This window comes from Carya illinoinensis, chromosome 13 (assembly GCF_018687715.1).
Source record: "Carya illinoinensis cultivar Pawnee chromosome 13, C.illinoinensisPawnee_v1, whole genome shotgun sequence".
Lineage (NCBI taxonomy): Eukaryota > Viridiplantae > Streptophyta > Magnoliopsida > Fagales > Juglandaceae > Carya > Carya illinoinensis.
This window is the reverse complement of record NC_056764.1, coordinates 11,172,521-11,190,756: the sequence shown is the minus strand read 5'-3', so window position 1 is coordinate 11,190,756 and position 18,236 is coordinate 11,172,521. Positions and strand designations below refer to the sequence as shown.

At 35.3% G+C, this 18,236-nt stretch overlaps 1 protein-coding gene and 1 long non-coding RNA gene across 7 annotated transcripts; one reads left to right on the top strand and one right to left on the bottom strand.

The window, feature by feature from the left end:
* Positions 1-9,721: 9,721 nt before the first annotated feature.
* On the bottom strand, positions 9,722-10,705 carry LOC122293032. Its single transcript, XR_006237096.1, has 2 exons — positions 10,458-10,705; positions 9,722-10,215 (listed from the first exon to the last, which is right to left on the bottom strand). It is a non-coding gene; the product is annotated as an uncharacterized LOC122293032 (long non-coding RNA).
* Positions 10,706-11,908: 1,203 nt separating this feature from the next.
* Positions 11,909-17,468, top strand: LOC122292656. 6 transcript variants are annotated; one of them, XR_006236983.1, is made up of 6 exons: positions 11,913-12,399; positions 12,524-12,621; positions 12,746-12,840; positions 12,964-13,068; positions 13,200-13,324; positions 17,136-17,468. XR_006236983.1 is itself a non-coding variant. In XM_043101114.1 (4 exons), the coding sequence occupies exons 1-4, from the start codon at positions 12,216-12,218 to the stop codon at positions 17,257-17,259; spliced, it is 492 nt and encodes a 163-aa protein (XP_042957048.1). In that variant the 5' UTR covers positions 11,909-12,215; the 3' UTR covers positions 17,260-17,468. The 6 variants fall into 6 exon arrangements, 3 of the variants coding, with proteins under 3 accessions (XP_042957048.1, XP_042957047.1, XP_042957046.1); XR_006236982.1 differs by having other exon boundaries at positions 11,918-12,399; positions 13,200-13,295; XR_006236984.1 differs by lacking the exon at positions 13,200-13,324.
* The last annotated feature ends 768 nt before the right edge of the window (positions 17,469-18,236 follow it).

The following is an 18,236-nucleotide window of genomic DNA, read 5'->3' as shown; positions in this document are numbered from 1 at the left end:
CTTTAGCTCAACAAGACGAGCTGTCAACAAATACTTGCCAAGGCTTCATGGGTTGTGCATGGGCAGCTTCCTCGAGAAAGACTGTGAATTCCGCTATAAAATCTGCCAACACTTGTCCTTTTATCGAGGTGTGTGGGGCGTACTTGATGTCGAACTGATCAGTTCCACAACCCAGTTTGTGAGGCAGCATGAAGCATTCAGTCTTTGTAGGATCTTTTTCAGAGGGGCCTTGGTGAGAACTTTGGCCGGGTGGGCTTGGAAATAGGGGTGGAGTTTCCAAGAGGTTACTACCAAGGCAAATGAGAGTTATTCTATATAGGGGTACCTGGCCTCGACCCTTCTATAGGCTCAATTAGTGTAGTACACTGGACCCTGCCTTCGTCTCGTACCAAGGTCGTGAAGGCCGCATAGGGGAGACAAACAGGTACAAGATCAAAACCTCCCCACATCTAGGTTGGCTGAGTAACGAGGGGCTGTGAGGTATTTTTTGAGGGCGTCAAAATATTCGTTTCATTTCTAATTCCAACTTTGGGCCTTCCGCAACACTTTGAAGAATGGGAGGTATTTGTTGGAAAATCTTGACATAAAGTGTTTAAGGGCCGCCACCCAGCCCGCGAGCTTCTGGACATTGTTTATGCTTCGAGGGGCAGGCATATCAAGTATTGCTTCCACCTTCTCCAAGTTGGTTTCGATTCTTTGCTCTGACACCACAAATCCCTGGAACTTCCTAGAACCCATGCCAAAAGCACACTTTACCAGGTTCAGCTTCATCTAGTACTATCTCAACACCATGAATGCTTCTCGAAGATCATCCAAGTGCTGCTCGAGGTTCCCACTTTTAACTAGCAAGTCATCCACGTAGACATCCTTATTCCTCCCAATTTGGTCCTTGAACATGCGGTTGACTAATCACTGGTAAGTGTCCCCAGCGTTCTTCAACCCAAAAAGCATGGTTGAGTAGCAGTACAACCCCTGGTATGTGATAAATGATGTATTATCCTCGTCATCCGAGTTCATGTAGATTTGGTTGTACCTGAAGTAGGCATCCATAAAGCTCAGCATGTACTGACTCGTTGTTGAGTCGACGATCAGGTCAATGTGAGAAAGCGAAAAGCTATCTTTTAGGCAAGCCTTGATCAAATCGGTGAAGTTGCACATCCTCCACTTACCGCTAGGCTTCTTTACTAGCACCAGGTTGGACAACCAGTCCGGGTAGTGGGCTTCCTATATGAATCCTGCTGTGAGCAATCGGTCGACCTCTGTGGTAATGGCTGCATTCTTTTCTAAGCTGAAGCTCAGCCTTGGGGTCCACACTCAAGTGATGCTACATGATCTTTGGGTTGATTCTTGGCTATCCTCATGACTCCAGGTGAAGACCTCGTGAAGCTCCATGAGAAGTTGCTATATATTGGCCCTCATCTCGAGGGCCTTTCCAGTGCCAATCCTAGTGGTGGCTTTTAGGCTGCTCAATCCAACAAGACCAGTTCTAGCGGCTTGTTTGGCTTCACCTTCCTAAGTATGTACTCATCTCGCACCACGCCCTCTGTAGGAGTGCACTCGTGTGAGAGTGAGAGGACTCCTTGTAAGTGCTCCCTTTCTCTCACGGTGCTGGCTCCCCCTCTAGCACCACTAGAGTTCACACATTCGTTTGGCATCATGTTGTCTCTCAGCTCGTTGGTGGCTTTATCACACTTCTCATTCTCTTTCCCTCGTTGTGTTATTTCCACGATCCTTGTTTCCATGCTTACCAGTGTTGTTGTCTCATCTTGTTTCCAAGCTGCCAAAGAACGGCTTCTCGTAGGCATACAAAGTACACGTAAAGTTTATTAGAATCTCATAGACAACACCACTATTAATGTCGTGTTTCGTGCGCCTTTAGGCCGGGCCCTCAACAGCTCGGGTCTTCAGTCTTGGTCTTGCGGATACAAAGAAAACACTGCAAGACGGGGGCCGTGGTGGTGGCCGGGTGTGATAACCCAAACCTAGTCAAGCATGAGTCATAGCTTATTTTAAAATCCATAGTAATTTAGCCTTAGTGTTTTAAGTAAAGATGAGGCCTTAAAAGATTAGTTGTGCATTTGAGCCCAAAAGAGAAAGTTAGCCTTAAAACCTACAATGAATTTCAGCCCATAAGGAGAACCCAAGCCCATTTGGATTTTAGCACAAGAATTCAACCCTAACCATTAGCGTCATGTGCCACACATAAGAGCACTATGTACCTAGTCTGGATAGTGGACAAAGAGGGAGAGAAAAGTGTTGGGAAGCCAAGGGAAGGCTTGCACGCCTAACCCTAGTAGTGTTGCCATTTGTCACTCATGCAAGGAGGTTTCTAGAAGAATGAAATGATGAGAAGCTTAGGGAAGGCCAAAGACCACTCGGCCAACACACACACACCCACTCTTCATGCCACTTGGCACTTGTTTAAAGTTCCAAGGAGATCTTCTAGGGAAGTGGTGCCTAGGGTAGATAAAAGGGGTCTATGTCCAAAGGATTTGCATTGGGAAACCCAAGGGACAAAGAGATATTTTTGGTTTTCCTCCTACCACACACCCACTTGTACTTTTCTCAGATTTTGTCACTTGTCAATCATGTACAAGATTCTAAAAGGAATAGGAGAAGACATTTCCACGAAAGACTATCTTAACCTTAAAGTTTCAGCCACGACACTCAAGGACACACACTCACATGCCACTTGTCATGCTAGGGTTACGAAAGGAAGCTTTGGTAAGTGTAAGGTCACCTAGGGAATGTGCACTAGAAGGTGAAAGATCTACATGGATTCTTGAGCAAGGAGGGGTGGCAAGGGCAAGGGCAAGCACACGCCTATGCCATGTGGCACCCATGCAACGCCCTATTTTTGAAAAAGGAAGAGACTTTGTAGATGGTTTTACCTATTTGCCCTAAGATACATTGCACCTAGACTCGTATGGAAGGGGCACTAGATGGTTTTCCAAGGAGAAGAACCCCACAAGCCTTGATCATTCCCAATGAAATCTCATGATAGGAACCCAAGGGGCATGTTCGGCCAAAGGAAGAGGAAAAGAAGCAAGCCACTTGTCCTTCATGCATTGAGTCTCTAGTATCCAATAGGGTTTTGTAAGAAAGTTCTATATAAAGGGGGAAGAGCCACACTCCATAAGGCTTTTTCTTTTCTTTTCTTTTTTCCATTTTTAAATCTCTCATGTTCTCACTCTCTCCATACTCTCTTACATGACCACTTGAGGGATTTCTCACTTTTTCACACTTTCTTTCTAACCAAACAAGGGAGACTACCTTTAATAAGGAATTTCAACTCTAGCAAGGAAGAGGCACGGTGAGGACTTTGTTTTTCTTGATTCCTATACACACACACGACACTTCCAACTCAAGAAGAGATGAGAATGTCTTATTGGTTCAGTTATGGTCATGCACTTAATATTTCCATACTTGTTCATGAGGAACTAACTAGGGTTTCCTAGGGTTGGTCTAAGCCGAATGATGGAGAACCCAAATCCTTCATTTATTCGGCCAACCACTTGTTTTTTTCACTCTACTGTGAGATATGAACAATAACACAAGAAAAATGAAATGTTTCTTGACTCAAAACCCTAGAGGCCAAATGGTCTCTTTGTGTTTAAACTTTTGGGGTAGCCTTAGAAATCACACACACTCAAGAACCATGGATTAGGGTTTTGGAACCCTCATTCTAACTAGTTACACTTCAATTTACAGCTTGTTATTTGTTACTTTACGTGGATTTTGTAAGTATACACTCAACTTACTCTTAGTTAATACATGCATATATTTGTGTAAATCTTTTGTTTATTTTTATTGCTTTGGTTGTTATTCTATTTTGTTTACTTGAATATTCTTACATGAACTTGGAATATGACTATTGAATGACTAATGTGATTTAGTTTGTGATAAAAATGGTAATAAGATCCTTTGCATGTCTCAGTTTTTTAAGGAAAATGAAGTTGTTATTTCAAGACCCTTGATGATATGGCTATAACATACCTTGAGTGATTCGGATCTTATTCTAATGCTATGATTTCATGTCTCGTTTTACTATGATATGATTTCTAAGTAATATGGATGAAGTTTGGAGTATGTTTAAGCGATGATTTTCCATGTTCTTGTACATATATGTTTCAGCCAAGGCTAGTTTATCTAGTTCCATATTTGTGTTTTAATATCTTATGAGTTATTTTGTATTATGCTATGAATTAAACATGTTATACTTGGTTATTTTATGCATGGTATCTCATATGGCATATATCAAGTATAAACACACACGTCAAGCCTGGTTTGAATTGGGAGGTGATCTCACCTCATCTCAACTCATCATTATAATTTTTTTAAATTTCTATATAAAATATAATAAATAATTCAATTTTTTAAAATCTTTTAAACTTTTTCAAATTCTAAAATAATAATAATAATATTTTATTTAAATTTTATCTTTTATTTAAAACTATCTCATCTCATCTCTAAATCTAAATCAGACCTTAAGTCTCATGTCACATGCATTTAGGAGAAGTGATTTTAAAAGAGAAGTATTTTCAAAAACATTTTTAAAAAATGTGAGTCTAAAGATTTTGGAAATGAAATGAGTTTAAAAAGTTTTATCACAACCACAAGTGCTAGGGTAGGGGAATGTCTACTGAACTTCCTCTGTTCACTTTGGAGTGCTTAAGAATGGAGTGATAACTCCTGGCCAACAAAAAGCCATTGACATGCCTTGAATAGATTCTTTTTAAAGAATGCCGGAGCAAGGTAGTGCCTAACACTAATGGGTACCTAAGGCATGTAACCCGATAAAGTATGGTCAAGTTAATAAGTTATATTTCTGTTTAAGACGTAGTCATCACTATGCATGGACCGGTGATGGTGCGGTAACTAGTAGAAACACACGGTGCAAAGGGGAACCGTGTTGTTTCCACTCTCTGAATAAGTAAAAGACCTCATGTTTATGGATCACTCGATACAAATCTTGTGATATTCTCTAAAAAGGACAAGTTCTGTTAAGATTAATAAGAAAGAAATGAAAGTAAAGTTATTTTCTGAAAATGTTAAGTCTTTGTTACAAGTTTTCAAAAGTGAACAATGCATGAGTCATGGTTTGGTTTCAGTCATGAGTTATGTACATGTCCATGCATGCATTGCATGATATACCTCTTGTATGCTTGTGTTAACTGTGGTATGTTGTGTGATTACTTATTAAGATTTCTTGAAATCTCAATGTTGCAATTTTTTACTATCATTTCTCTCATGGAACGGTAGAACATATTACAGGATTAAAAGGTGACGTCGATGGCCAAGAGGAAGAGAATAGCACCTCTTCCAGAGAGGATCATGCCTAAGATGGACATAAGTAGGCCTAAGCCCATTATTTTAGAGAACTTGAAGGCTATAGATCAGGAAATCTCTAAGATCCTTTAGTTTAATGAGGAGTTCTGACACCTCAATAATAGGAATAAGGATCTGGCTTTGGAGAAGTGAGTGAGGGACGAACAACTGTGAAGAAGAGAGAGAGAGAGAGAGAGAGAGAGAGAGAGATGTCTAGGGTTGGGACCCTGTTTCCCATAAGGGGAAGTGTTTTTTAGACTTGATATATTTTGAGAAGTACTTGGTCCCATGTTTTGGGAGACACAAACTCATATAATGTTTTGATAACTATCTTTTGATTGACGATGACAATGATGTGACAAAATTGAGTAAATTTTTTTTTTTAATATGTACCATGTACTACGCAATTGCCTGTGGTATTGCTTAGATCTCTTTACCTTTTACTATTTTTCGCTGTCTTTTTATTGCATACGGCAGTTTATGTAGGAGCATTGCATATTATTTGTCATATATGAGGGGTGTGTAGCCTTGTGTTATATGTTTTGGCGTCTCAATCACCGCCAAATCCCAAGTGGGGGTTGAGGGCACTACACCGAGGAGTCTCTGATGCTAATGTCAGTATCGTCTTAGAGCAAAGAGTAGGAAAGTAGAGACTTTAGTGTGTCTAGATAGAGTCTTGATACCTAGTCCCTGGGATCAGACTCCCATGCCCTATGTCAGGGGCTATTTTCCCATCATTAGTTCCTTCCATCAGACTCATTTAATGCGGTATGGCTCTCCTGGAGGTGTATTTAATGCAGCATGGCTCTCTGCTTTATACTATTAGGGGATGCGAACCGTCGGATTCTTCCTTTTTCTCCCATCAAAGGTTCAATAACTCCCCGTGATCTACACCCACCGGTCCTCTCAAGGTTACTTAGGGTTCAATTCTAGTGAGGTGGCTTGTTCCTTCCTCCTTCGCATAAGCATGGACTTCCCGCGCTTCCAAGACTGTAAGCCGACCTCTACTTGGGACCAAGAATCCTTTAATTGGGTTGGTAGACTGTCCGGTCATCCTAAGCCTCTCATAGTATTGAACTCAGATTCTGAGTCTCGAGCCTAGGGGGAGAAAACCCCCTAACATTATCATTACTTTGTTTTTTCATTACTTTGTTTTTGGTTATATTTAAAGTGCAGCGGGGAATAATGTCTAGATAAACTTTTAGTATCATGTAATCCATAGTGGGTTGTAGGGTTGAAAATCAAATTGGCCGATTCAGTTTTGGTCCAAAACTAAAACTAAATCGACCTATTTTTTATTTGTATAAAACTGGTCGAACCGACCAATTAAGGGGAAGAAAACCGTCAGAGCAGTTTCAACCTGTTTGGTAGTTTCAGATTGGTTTTGGGCCTTGGGATGATAATTTTTTTGATCAACTTTTAGGATTAGTCGTATAAATCACACTTAGATTACCTTTGGACTAAATCACACTTTGATTTCCAAAAGAACTCATCTTTTAATGTATTGCTAAAATGATCCACATCAAATATCTCGGTGAATGAGCTTGAATCTTGCCGAAAATTTGAGAAGGCATGATAATATTGTGAGAGAGAGAGAGAGAGAGAGAGAGAGAGAGAGAGAAAGAGATATTTAACTTAATGGAAGAGAGATGAGAGAGAAAGAGATGGGATGCGAGGTAGAGAGAGACAACATCGGGGGTGACAAGGCTGGTGAGTTGTGTCTCACCAGTGCACAATAGAGAGATGTTTGAGAGAAATGACAATGTCGGTGAGAGAGAGAAAGTGAGAAACAGAGCTTTGTGAAGATATGAAGAAGAGGGATGCAAGGCTAAAGTTAGGGCTTCAACCCTAATACAAAACGACGATGTCATCATTTCTGTTTTTTTTTTTTATAAAACATATATAAAAAAAAATGATGTCATTTAACTCACTTAAGTTAAACAATGTCGTTTTATATTAGAAGAAAATAAAAAAAAATATTATATTATATCAGTCAGTTTGGCTATTTGAACACAATTCAAACCAAAACTAAACCGGTCAACATCGGTTGATCCTAACAATTCCTACCACCAGCCGACCAGTTCTCCATCAATTTTGGCCTATTCCAATCGGTGACATTCGATTCCGTCAATTTCTATACAACTCTAGTTGGTTGTTTGGCAAAACACATTTTTTTAGAAGTTCTATTGCTAGTAATTTAGTATATAAATATACTATTATTGTCGGGCTTATTAAGGTTATAGATAAGAATAAAAGTAAAAATAAAAATAATAATAATTGTTTGTTCTAATTAATGTAGATGGCTATTTTTAAAGTGTTGTGTGTATGTATAGAAGTGTTGTGTGTATGTAGGGGTGTAACTAGTCCTGTTCGGTTAGATTTTAGATAAAATTTAGGACTGAATTAGTATATACCGATTTTGCATTTTCAAAACTGATTATGCACTTGTCACCGTCTTACACCAATACTCCAGTTTTACTTGTTTCTGTTCTACTTTTGTTCAGTTTTTCAGTTTTAATACATTATATTATACATTACAATATATATAATATAGTATATTATAGTATATAATACTATAGCGATAATATATTGTAGTATATTATAATATATATTATAATTGTATTATAAACTATAATGATATAGTATTAGTATAACTATTAATACAATAAACCATAATGATATAAGATTTTAAAATTTAATATTATATTAATTAGTAATTTATTATATAATACAAAACTATTTTATATATAATTATATATAATATAAAAAATTAAAATATATATATAAACCAGTTCAGTCTGGTCCGGTTTTAAAAAAATAAAAATCAGAACCGAACCAATTTTGACCGGTTTTAAGAAAAATAAAACCGGCACCAGACCGAACCAAACTCTAACCAGACCAAACCTACCGGTTCAGTCTAGTTCAATCTGGTTTACCGGTTTACCAGCTTTTTAAAATACCCCTATTGAATAATCAATGAACGAAATTGTAAATATAATTTTTCTTTTTCTTTTTTATCCAAAAACTTTGATTGAGATTGCCAATAGGAATTATTTGAGTTCCCTCTTATGTGCACTGTACACTAGCACAAATTAGTTTTTTTTTTCTTTAATCTTTTTTCTAAAATCCTTAACCATTAAGGAAAAAAATTAAAAAAATATATAAATTCAATAATAGTCAATTATTTAATCGTTAAAAAAAATAAAAATATATAAATAGACACATTTTGTAGACATATTTGATAGTCATACTATCATTTTCCTTTTAAATATAAGATTTTGAAAAGATTAAAAGTGTGTATGACTTTTACGCAATCTAAAACTAAATAGTAATATATCATCCAAATAAAGAATTTAAATTTTAAAAACACACAAATTAATACAAATCCTCGTTTCAAATCCATCCGTCCCGACTACGAATGTTCTTTTATTAAGTGAGATATATAAGAGGGATCTATTGGTATAATGGCATATAAAAAATAATTTGTACAAGACTCAAAAGATAAGTTCCACATAGGCCTTTTATAAAAAAGTGTGAAAAACTTTTTCCTTTTTAGCGTGAGCCACATATTTACAAAAATGTATGCATGTTGCTTGTTTATTAATAGCATATACCTAATATTACTCTATGGCATATATCCCCCTATACTTAAAAATTAAAATAGTGTACTTACTGCTTACTTTTTTAGTTTCCTTATTGTTATTTAAAAAAAAAAAAAATTCGTCTTTCCGACTTTTGTCTATAGTAGTTTAGTCATCTTTTTCTATGAAATGTGAGGTTGAGTCTCTGTTTAGGCAGAAAATACTATCTCTTGTATGTTTGTCTGTAAAGAGTATCAACAGTAGTGAATACTAGACTAGCCACAAAAAGAAATAATGTACTTGTAGAGCTCCAAAATACATTATTTTAATTTATGATGTCATGTTTGATATGAGAATATCTCATAATATATCTAGTCATGGATATAAGTTTCTTGATGAATGAATAATGATAGTTTTTAAAAAATAAAATAAAATAAAATAGATTTAAACTCAATATCCCAATCCACTCATCACATGATATGTCTCAATAAATTCATTGGCCAAGAAGCTTAAATTTGTGCACTTTGCCTTATTCTATAATTAATTAAGTCTAAAACAATTAAATGATATATATATATATATATATATTAGTTATTCTATCTCAAGTCTGTACGTAGAGTATACCATCTACATCACTTAAATGATAATATTTAATTTATAAGACTTTAAATTTTATTTTTTAAATTAAATTATATCATATAAACATTACTTTAAATAGGCTGTAGAATATAATTGTACATCTATCTAATCTTCACACAATTTTAATCTACATCTAATTAAGTGCAAAAAGTCTGAAGAGAAACCTAATAATCAATACAAAGTACTATTCGTATAAGAAGTAAAAGCAATACAGAATACCATTGATGTACGACTTCAAGTTTTTTTTAAGCAAACATATTATATCTATTCTATAAATATGAATAAGAGAATATCTTCAAACTGGACTATCCACTTTTCTTCAAACAACAGACACCAATAATAGGATGCCACATAGAGATCATATAGGGCCAACCATGCGCTGCATTCCCCCTCCCCCCTCCTCCCTCCTTCGAAGAAAGCCTTCAAGATTCAAGCCACTGAATCCTTGCTCCCAATTTGCTACTCTATGGGATGCTCCCATTTTGCTTGCTTGTCAATTATCAGGGCACATATAAACCACAACTTTGGCTTATTGATAATCAGGCCAGAAAGGAATACATTACAGAATTCTCCTTCTTCTCAGAAACTTTGCAGTTCATCTTCAATGGCAGAAGCAACACAAAGGCACTTTGTTTTCCTTGTGTTTTCGCCCAACTTTTTATTTTTCCTACCAAGATTAAAGAGACACTTTGCTGCTTCTTAATCGTGTTTTTTAACACTAAACACATGACAAGCATATATATATGTGTGTGTATGTGTGTTTTCTTGACAGGATTGCAGTAGTTATAGGCACAAACAAGGAGATTGATCTTGAACAGCAATGTTTAACCCAAATCTTCTTTTTCTTTTTTTTTTCCTTGAGACTAAAACAAGAAATTAGACCCCAAAGAAAAAATACAATGCGGTTACCTCCATGTTGCTAAGTCTATTCCTTCTCTGGGATTTTAGTGAATTTCGTTTTCCGATGAAGGGATTTCGCGGTCTATTCTTGAAGGGATTTCACGCCAGTTTAGGCTGGATATTCTCCACAGCATAAGGCGGTTGGGGCTTGTTTTATGTCGAAGGAAATGAGGAGAGATCGAAAGGTTTCTATAAAAGTTTTATGAAATGATGCTCATCATTTTAATGTTATGGTGTGTACAGGTGTAGAAAACTTTTGTGTGAGATATTGATGTGTCTATTTTATATTGGTGTGTCTATTTATCTGTATTGGACTGTCCTACACAAAGAGGGACTATATAAATAAAAGTGGCTATCCATCTATTACATGTAGAATAAATTTTCAACCATTTTTAATTTTTCATTTTGCCCATCCTTCCTTTGCATCTCTCTTTTTTAACCCCTCAGTATTTCTTTCATTCTTAATTTTACGTTTTTGGCCCTCTATTTAGTTTGTTTTCCCTTTTTGCCCCTCCTTTTGATTACTTTTATTCTGATTTTGCTTTTTTATCCCCCAAAATCTTGAATAGTGGCTTTTTGACGATTTGTCTTTTCCTTTTTTGTCCCTTTGTTTTGTTGCAGGTTTACCCTTTCTGCCCCTCTTCTTACTTTGTCGCTTTTCTCCCTCACTTCCTTCTATTTTATTTTCATTTTTACGTTTTTAACCCTCACTTTCGCCGGCTGTGATCTTGATTTTGGTTCTTTTTTAACTGGATAGTAATGTAAATAAATCAGTCTATTTGATAGTTCGCTTAGTACTCATTCAGTTAAATTCGAATCAAATTCGACTCATAAAAAAAAACTCATTCATTAAAACAGATACTCGCTCGATTTATAAATGATATATACTCGACAAAACTCGACTCGACTCAACTTGACTAAGATTCGTATAAGCTCATTCGTTTATACTCGAGTCGATTTGTTAACTCAACTCGATTAAAACTCATTTATATATTAATAAATATACATACATACATATATATATGCATGTATATATATATTAGTTAATAATATAAACATATCACTTTTATAATTAAATATATAATATATATTCTAATTACTTATGTCTATATAATAAATATACTTCATAAATATATTTTATAATTTGTATAATAATTAGTTGATAAAATTTAATAATTTCATATATTAGTATGTGGAAATCATACATGAAATAGATATATTCTATTACATTAAATATATATATTAATAATATGTAGACATATAATATATTATTATTTTAAATAAATATCAATTAATTAGATATTAATTATTTATAAATTTTTTAAATTTTTATAAATTAATAAAAATTCTACTTATTAATTATATAAATTTAATATTAATTTTTATTTATTTATTTATTTAATTTATTAATTATTAAATCTTATTAAAAAATTTAATCTCAATCGAGTTCGAGCTCCACTCAACTCTGCTCGAACTCATTTGTGAAACGAATATGAACTCGAATTCGAATTGAAATTTTAACTTATCGAATTAAATTCGAACAAAGAATTAAAAATAATCTCAAACTCTGAACTTGACAAGCTAAAACTCCACTCGGCTCGGCTCGATTACAGCCCTACAGTGGGAATGGGATTCGTTGCGGCGTTTGTTCTTGCTGGGCATCGATTATCTGGTCTTTTGAGGACTGGATTTAGCTCTTGCTCAATGGCTCCTAGAGATTCGTTTCTTCTACACTGCAATGGTGTGATGTTTTCTTAGGGCGAAGAGATGTATTGGCCGGTTGATGGGGGCGCTGCAGAAGAGGTTTTTGGGTTATGTTTCTTGCTCTCGATTTTAGATATCTTCGTTCTGAGGTCTGGAGGAAAAAGGTCGTCTCAGAGTCTCTGTTTCTTGCCTACCGTCGTGTGTCGTTTGGATCATCTGGATCGTTTCTCCCTCTCGTGCGTTGTGGGTATGATGTCTCGGCTGGATCTGCTCTCGGGTTTTTTTTTTTTTCCTCCTGTTGTCCTATATATTTGTTGCTTTTGGATCTGAAACGAGAGTCCGATGCTGTGGTTTTTTTTGTTGTTTGCGAGGTCTAGAAGAAGAAATGCCTGTCGGGGGGTCTCCGTTTGTTGCTTTCCGTTGTGTTCTTGCCTTGTTGTTGATCCTTTTTTGCTGTGGCTTGCCGTGGGTATGGTCTCTTGACTGGATCTTCTTTCGGTTTTTTTTTTTTAATGCTTTTGTTGGTTAAATTTTGTTTGGTATTGGATCTGAAACGAGACTCTGATGATGTGTTTTCTATCTTTGTTGTGCAGTGTAAAAGAAAAAGTTCCTTTCGGGGTCTCTATTCCTTGCTCCCTTGTGTATTCTTGGCTTCTTGTTCCAAGTTTCTCGTTGTGATCTACCGTGGGTATGATATCTCGGCTTCATCTTGTCCTTTTCTTTTTTTTTTTTTTTTTTATCGTTTTGTTGGTTATATTTTGTTTGATTTTGCATCTGAATCGTCAGTCTCATGCTCTGTTTTCTATATTAGTTGTGATGTCTAGAAGAAAAAATTCCTCTCCGGGTCTCTATTCCTTGCCTCCCGTCGTGCATTCCTGGCTTCTTGTTGCAAGTTTCTGGTTGTGATATGCTTTGGGTATGATATCTATGCTTCATCTTGTCTGTTTTTTTTTTTGTTTTGTTCTTTTTTTCCCTTTTTGTTGGTTATATTTTCTTGATTTGGATCTGAATCCTCAGTCTCATGCTCTGTTTCTATATTGGTTGAAGGTCTAGAAGAAAAAGTGCATCTCGGAGTGTTGTTTCGTGGCTCTTGTCATTTGTGTCTGGGTATTCACGATCATTTCTGCCTGTCGTCGGTTGTGGGTATGGTCTCTTGGCTGGATTTTTTCTAGGTTGATCGATCTGGTTTTGTTAGTTATATTTTGTGTGGTTTTGGTTCTGAAACGTCAGTGTCATGGCCTGTTTTCTGCATGGTTTCTTTTACTTGCTGGTTTATTCATTTTCTTGCTTGTTATTCTCTTGTATTAGTGATGAGTAATGATTGGCACTTTATATTGTATTTATATTTGCCTTTTAAGTTATTGACTTCTGATACAAGGGAGCAATGTATTTATATTTGCCTTTTCCTTACCATTCTTGTGGTATATCTTCTCTGGAAGGCTGATAAAAAGTTTACTTTAGTGGATTTATAAAATTATTCTCTGTTGGCATCCAAATATGTTTCATCACTTCTTTCTTTGTGGTTGGTCTGCGTTTCTGTACTGTTAGAAAATTCTGATTTGGATGTTTAGAATTGATATTCGAAGTTTTTAATTTTTTTTTTTTTTTTTTTTTTTTTTTTTATGTTCATATGCAAAACCCCAAGGGGTTGGCCCAAGTGGTGAAGGCCTCGGTCTTGGGGTCTCATTCCCTTCAAGGTCCAAGATTCAACACCTCATGGGTGTAAACAATCCTTTGGGGCACACTCCCTGGTGAAAAGCCAGCGATTTAACTAGTTCCGTGTAGGGAAACTTCCGAGGGTGCAGTGCACGGGACCGGGGTTTATTCTTCAGGGGTGGGTCCAAAGGGCCCTGCCTTGGAGAGATTCCCGGACATCAAAAAAAAAAAATGTTCATATGCAAGGTTGACAAATTGTCTGTTATTGTTTGATGGTCGATTTAGAATGCCAGATGCTGGGTTTGTTGGCTTTGCTGTTCTTGTATTGGATTCTCACTCTGACCATTTCTGTTCTGCACTATAAAGGGTTGGGCCGAACCTCATACTGATGAAGCATTCTGTTACTGAATAGAAATTTAGCAGTTTGTAAAGTTTGTTGGTTGTAGTTATGATGGCATGCTTTATTTTCTAATTTTGATGAGCCTTGCTAATAATCTAGGAGATGCAATTTTTACACCTTGAATTTATACCGGTAGTTTCAGACGAGGTTTTAGAAAAGTGATTTTATCATGCAGCATAGAGTGAGTTGAAAGCACTTTTTCTGGAGATGCATGTGCTGCCTAGGATTTTGTATGCCAGATTGCGAGGATTTCTATCTTTGTGGATATCTTTTCGTTTTGTATATTCTTTGTGTGTGTGTGTGTGTGTTTTTTTTTTAAAGAATTACATGCCAAGAGTTCCAGAAATTGATAGGTGTCTTTGTTAGCTTTGTAGTTCTGAAGATGGCATCAATGATTTAGCTAGACCAAAATTGGGATTTTTTAACAGAATGATATTAGTAAAGTTAGTCTTATTTTCTGAGTTATCTATAATTTCTTTCAAAGTTGAGTCCACATTGTTTTGGGTTTTGGGAGAAAGGTGTTTTTTATTGGTTCATTGTTTTGGCAGTGTGATCTTGAGCTAGAGAAGTCTTGATATGATGTTTCTGGATGAGATGAAACAGTTTAGATTTACTTTTGTCTTTTGATGCTCCGTGAATATTTAATGTTCAAATCATACCTTGTCGTGGAGTGTTTAGTTTATTTGAAGTTAGTCTTAGCCGATTGCGAGTTCTCACAAGGGGTTTTGCTTGATGGATTTGGAATGCTTGCCTTATTAATTGATTCAGTAAATCGATGGTTGGTTAATCACGTGTTGTGTTGCTGCAATTAATGTCAGTTTTATGCATGTGGTGGAACATGAATGAGATTTGTCTTTTGTTATCATATGTTTACAGTTCGGTTATGTTCAAGTGCAGTATTTCCCGGTGGTACTCTTTGATCTGATATCTGTGGGTTTGACAATTTTGTCGCAAATATTTTTGTGGCATTGGTTGCTGATTTCAATTGTTCATGTGCATTTAAAAAAGATTAGAGTTTAAGGTTCATGAAGAGGGAAGAAGGAACTGTGTAATGAAATTGATGAAATTGTCAATTTTAAGAATTCGAAACAATGACAAGGAAGACAAACAAATTGGTGATTGGATTAAGAACAAATCCAAAATTTGGAATTCTAATTTTCTCAATTTTTATTACTCTTTTCCAAGTGCGTACTGTCCAGCAGTTCTTCCTTAAGAATTTGTTTCCAAGATCCAAAATCCTCTCTATCCTTCTATATACCTATCTGGTGTGAGGAAAAAGAAGATATAAATTTAGTTACACATTTCTGTAAAAAAAAAAACTTCCAGTGTCCAATATGTTTTAACTTTTAAATGCCATAACTGTGCATTACATAGAAATCTAAAATAATACCAAACTAAAACCTATTCCCCTCATAGGAATGCCCTAACTGTGCATTACACAGAAATTTAAAATCATACCAAACTAAAACCTTTTGTTTCTTCATATGTCATGCCAAAGAAAAACAAAGAAGTGCTAGAACTGATAACTAAATAAATTAGCTAAAGCAACCTTGCTTACACGGTTTCTTTTGTAGTTCAGCCAGAGTTGGAAGAAAATCTTTTGTATTACGTCGCTCCTTACGTTCATATTTCAAAAGTTAAGAGACAAGATTAAGTACAACTATGGGGTGTAAATGGCAATGTATAGGGCTAAATGTTTTCCTAACATTCTATACCTGTAAATGAAACTAACTGTTTTGACTTCAGGCCAATTCTATGGGGTGTCAGTCCCGAAATCACTTTTGGTTTTAGTTTTAGGTGTATGTTCTTTTTTAGTGTCGTTTGTTTGGTGATGTTTTTCTTCGCTGCTTCTGCTTCTTGTACTTTTATTGCAATCCTGTGTCCATCCTGTAATTTCTATCCATTTTTTATCCTCTTTTTATCCTTTGTAGATTCTTAATCTCGATTTCTTTCAAATCAGTTACTGCCGTTTATTTAAGCGTCGATCTTTTTGCTTCCAATTTTTGCTTTCTTCACATTTTCTCCATAACTGCTCGTCTAATATACAATCTCTTTGTATTTATGGCTTGTTTATTAGATTTACTCATTTCAGATTTGCTTATGGAGAATTTGATTCTGTTGCGTTGATTTGGCTTTGTTCGTAATTAAATAAAATAGAAATTCCATCCCATCCATTCCTTTTATCGTTGCTAATAGTGAAAATCACATCCCTTTGAAATAAGCACATTGTAATAATCATTTTTAACGGTAAAATTTAGATTCCTTAATAAATCAGATTTTTTGGTATGTACAAAAATCTTCTAGGGTAAACCTTGAAGTTATGGATCAGCAACCTTAAAATCTAAAGTGGCATCGAGTCAGTTCAAAGAACTCTTTCTAGGATATGAGGATATTTTGAATGATTGCAATTAATTTAATTGTTAAACATAAAAGCATTTCATATATTTTAACTGTGTTCTTTTCCCATAAACACCCACGATTTTATAAGCATTGCAAAAAGCTGCATGTATAGAAGGGTAATTTCTATTTATTGTGTTTGTTGGATTTCCATTGTTGCATTCTTTTTCCAGCCGTGTCTATGTATTTGTTTTGTTCTTATTTCAAATAAACATTATTTCCGTCATTCTTGATTTCTATTTTAATTACCTTTTTTTTTTTTTTTTTGGATCGGTGTTTTCTGTTTTAATTACTTAGATAGTGTCTTTTGTCCACCTTGGAAGTTTAGCTTCCAGTTGAACAAAATTTTACAATCAGACACAAAGAACATGTATTTAAATACAATCTGGCTATCTCTGAAATCTAAATGAAACAAAGAACACCCCCAAATTGCACCATTTATATTAATTTAGCATACTTCCTATTTTTCCTGCTGATCTTATTTTATCTCTATGTTAATAATGCAAAAACTCCAAATTTATTCCATGCAGGACCATTTGCTCTATTTGCAAGACATGGCAGCTCAGACTTTACAAAAAGAATGGATTTTCAAGTGACTGCAGACGTAGACTGGTGGAACAACAAAAAACTCAACATTCCTTTCCATCCATATAGTAGATGAAACAACATGACTCTGGAATGCATGCATAAATCTGCAGAACCATATTTCTTAATTACAAAAGACACCTATATATTTGGTGAGAGGAGTGAGAAATGAATATTGTAGCGTACGTTTGGCTAAGTTATTGTACACCCAAATATTTGATAAGTTACTGTACATAATGACCAAGTCTATATAGACATGTTTAATTTGATGTGGGGTATTTTAAGCGTCTTGTTAGCAATAAATTTGATTAAAACTGAATTTTAGCCAAGCCAATGGGAGTGCTCTCTAACCACTTTCAGGGTCCTACAAAATATTTGTATATTATATGTTGCTCTTAAGATTAAAACTATAACTTATATTTTATAACGTAAGATCAAGAAGAAACCTAAAGGTTTTTATAACATACACGAAATAATTACAAGATGCGAGAGTGATGAAAGATGTCAAGAATCATATCAAACCAGTTAATACAATTAATAAAAAAAAGATAAAAAGAAGAAGGATATTGATGGAATGACCACTTGGCAGTACCCTACCCATTTTTCACGAAGGAGAGCTGCCCATGTTCTGTAATTTAAATACCAATCATTCATGGTACATATTCTTTAAATCTCATAGAAGACATAAATGGCAAGGGTTGTTTTGTTTTTACTGAATGAGAAAATAAAATAATAAAAATAGAAGGTAGAACAATATCGATCTTATTTATTATAACTAATTTTACTTAGATCTCGTCCTCACTAACATAAATTCCTAACTCTGCCAGCACCGAGACCACAATGCTAGTGGAGCGATCTTCTTCTGACTCTGTATCTGCTGCCTCATCCTCCGCCAAGTCCTTCACCAAGAGCAGAGAGCATGCATGCATGTGTTAGTAAAAACTTTAATAAAATTAGTGCCATAAAAATAAATTCACGGAGGTCTAATATTAAAAAATTAATTGCAAACTCGTGTCAAAACTAGCTATTACGAATGATCTCAATTA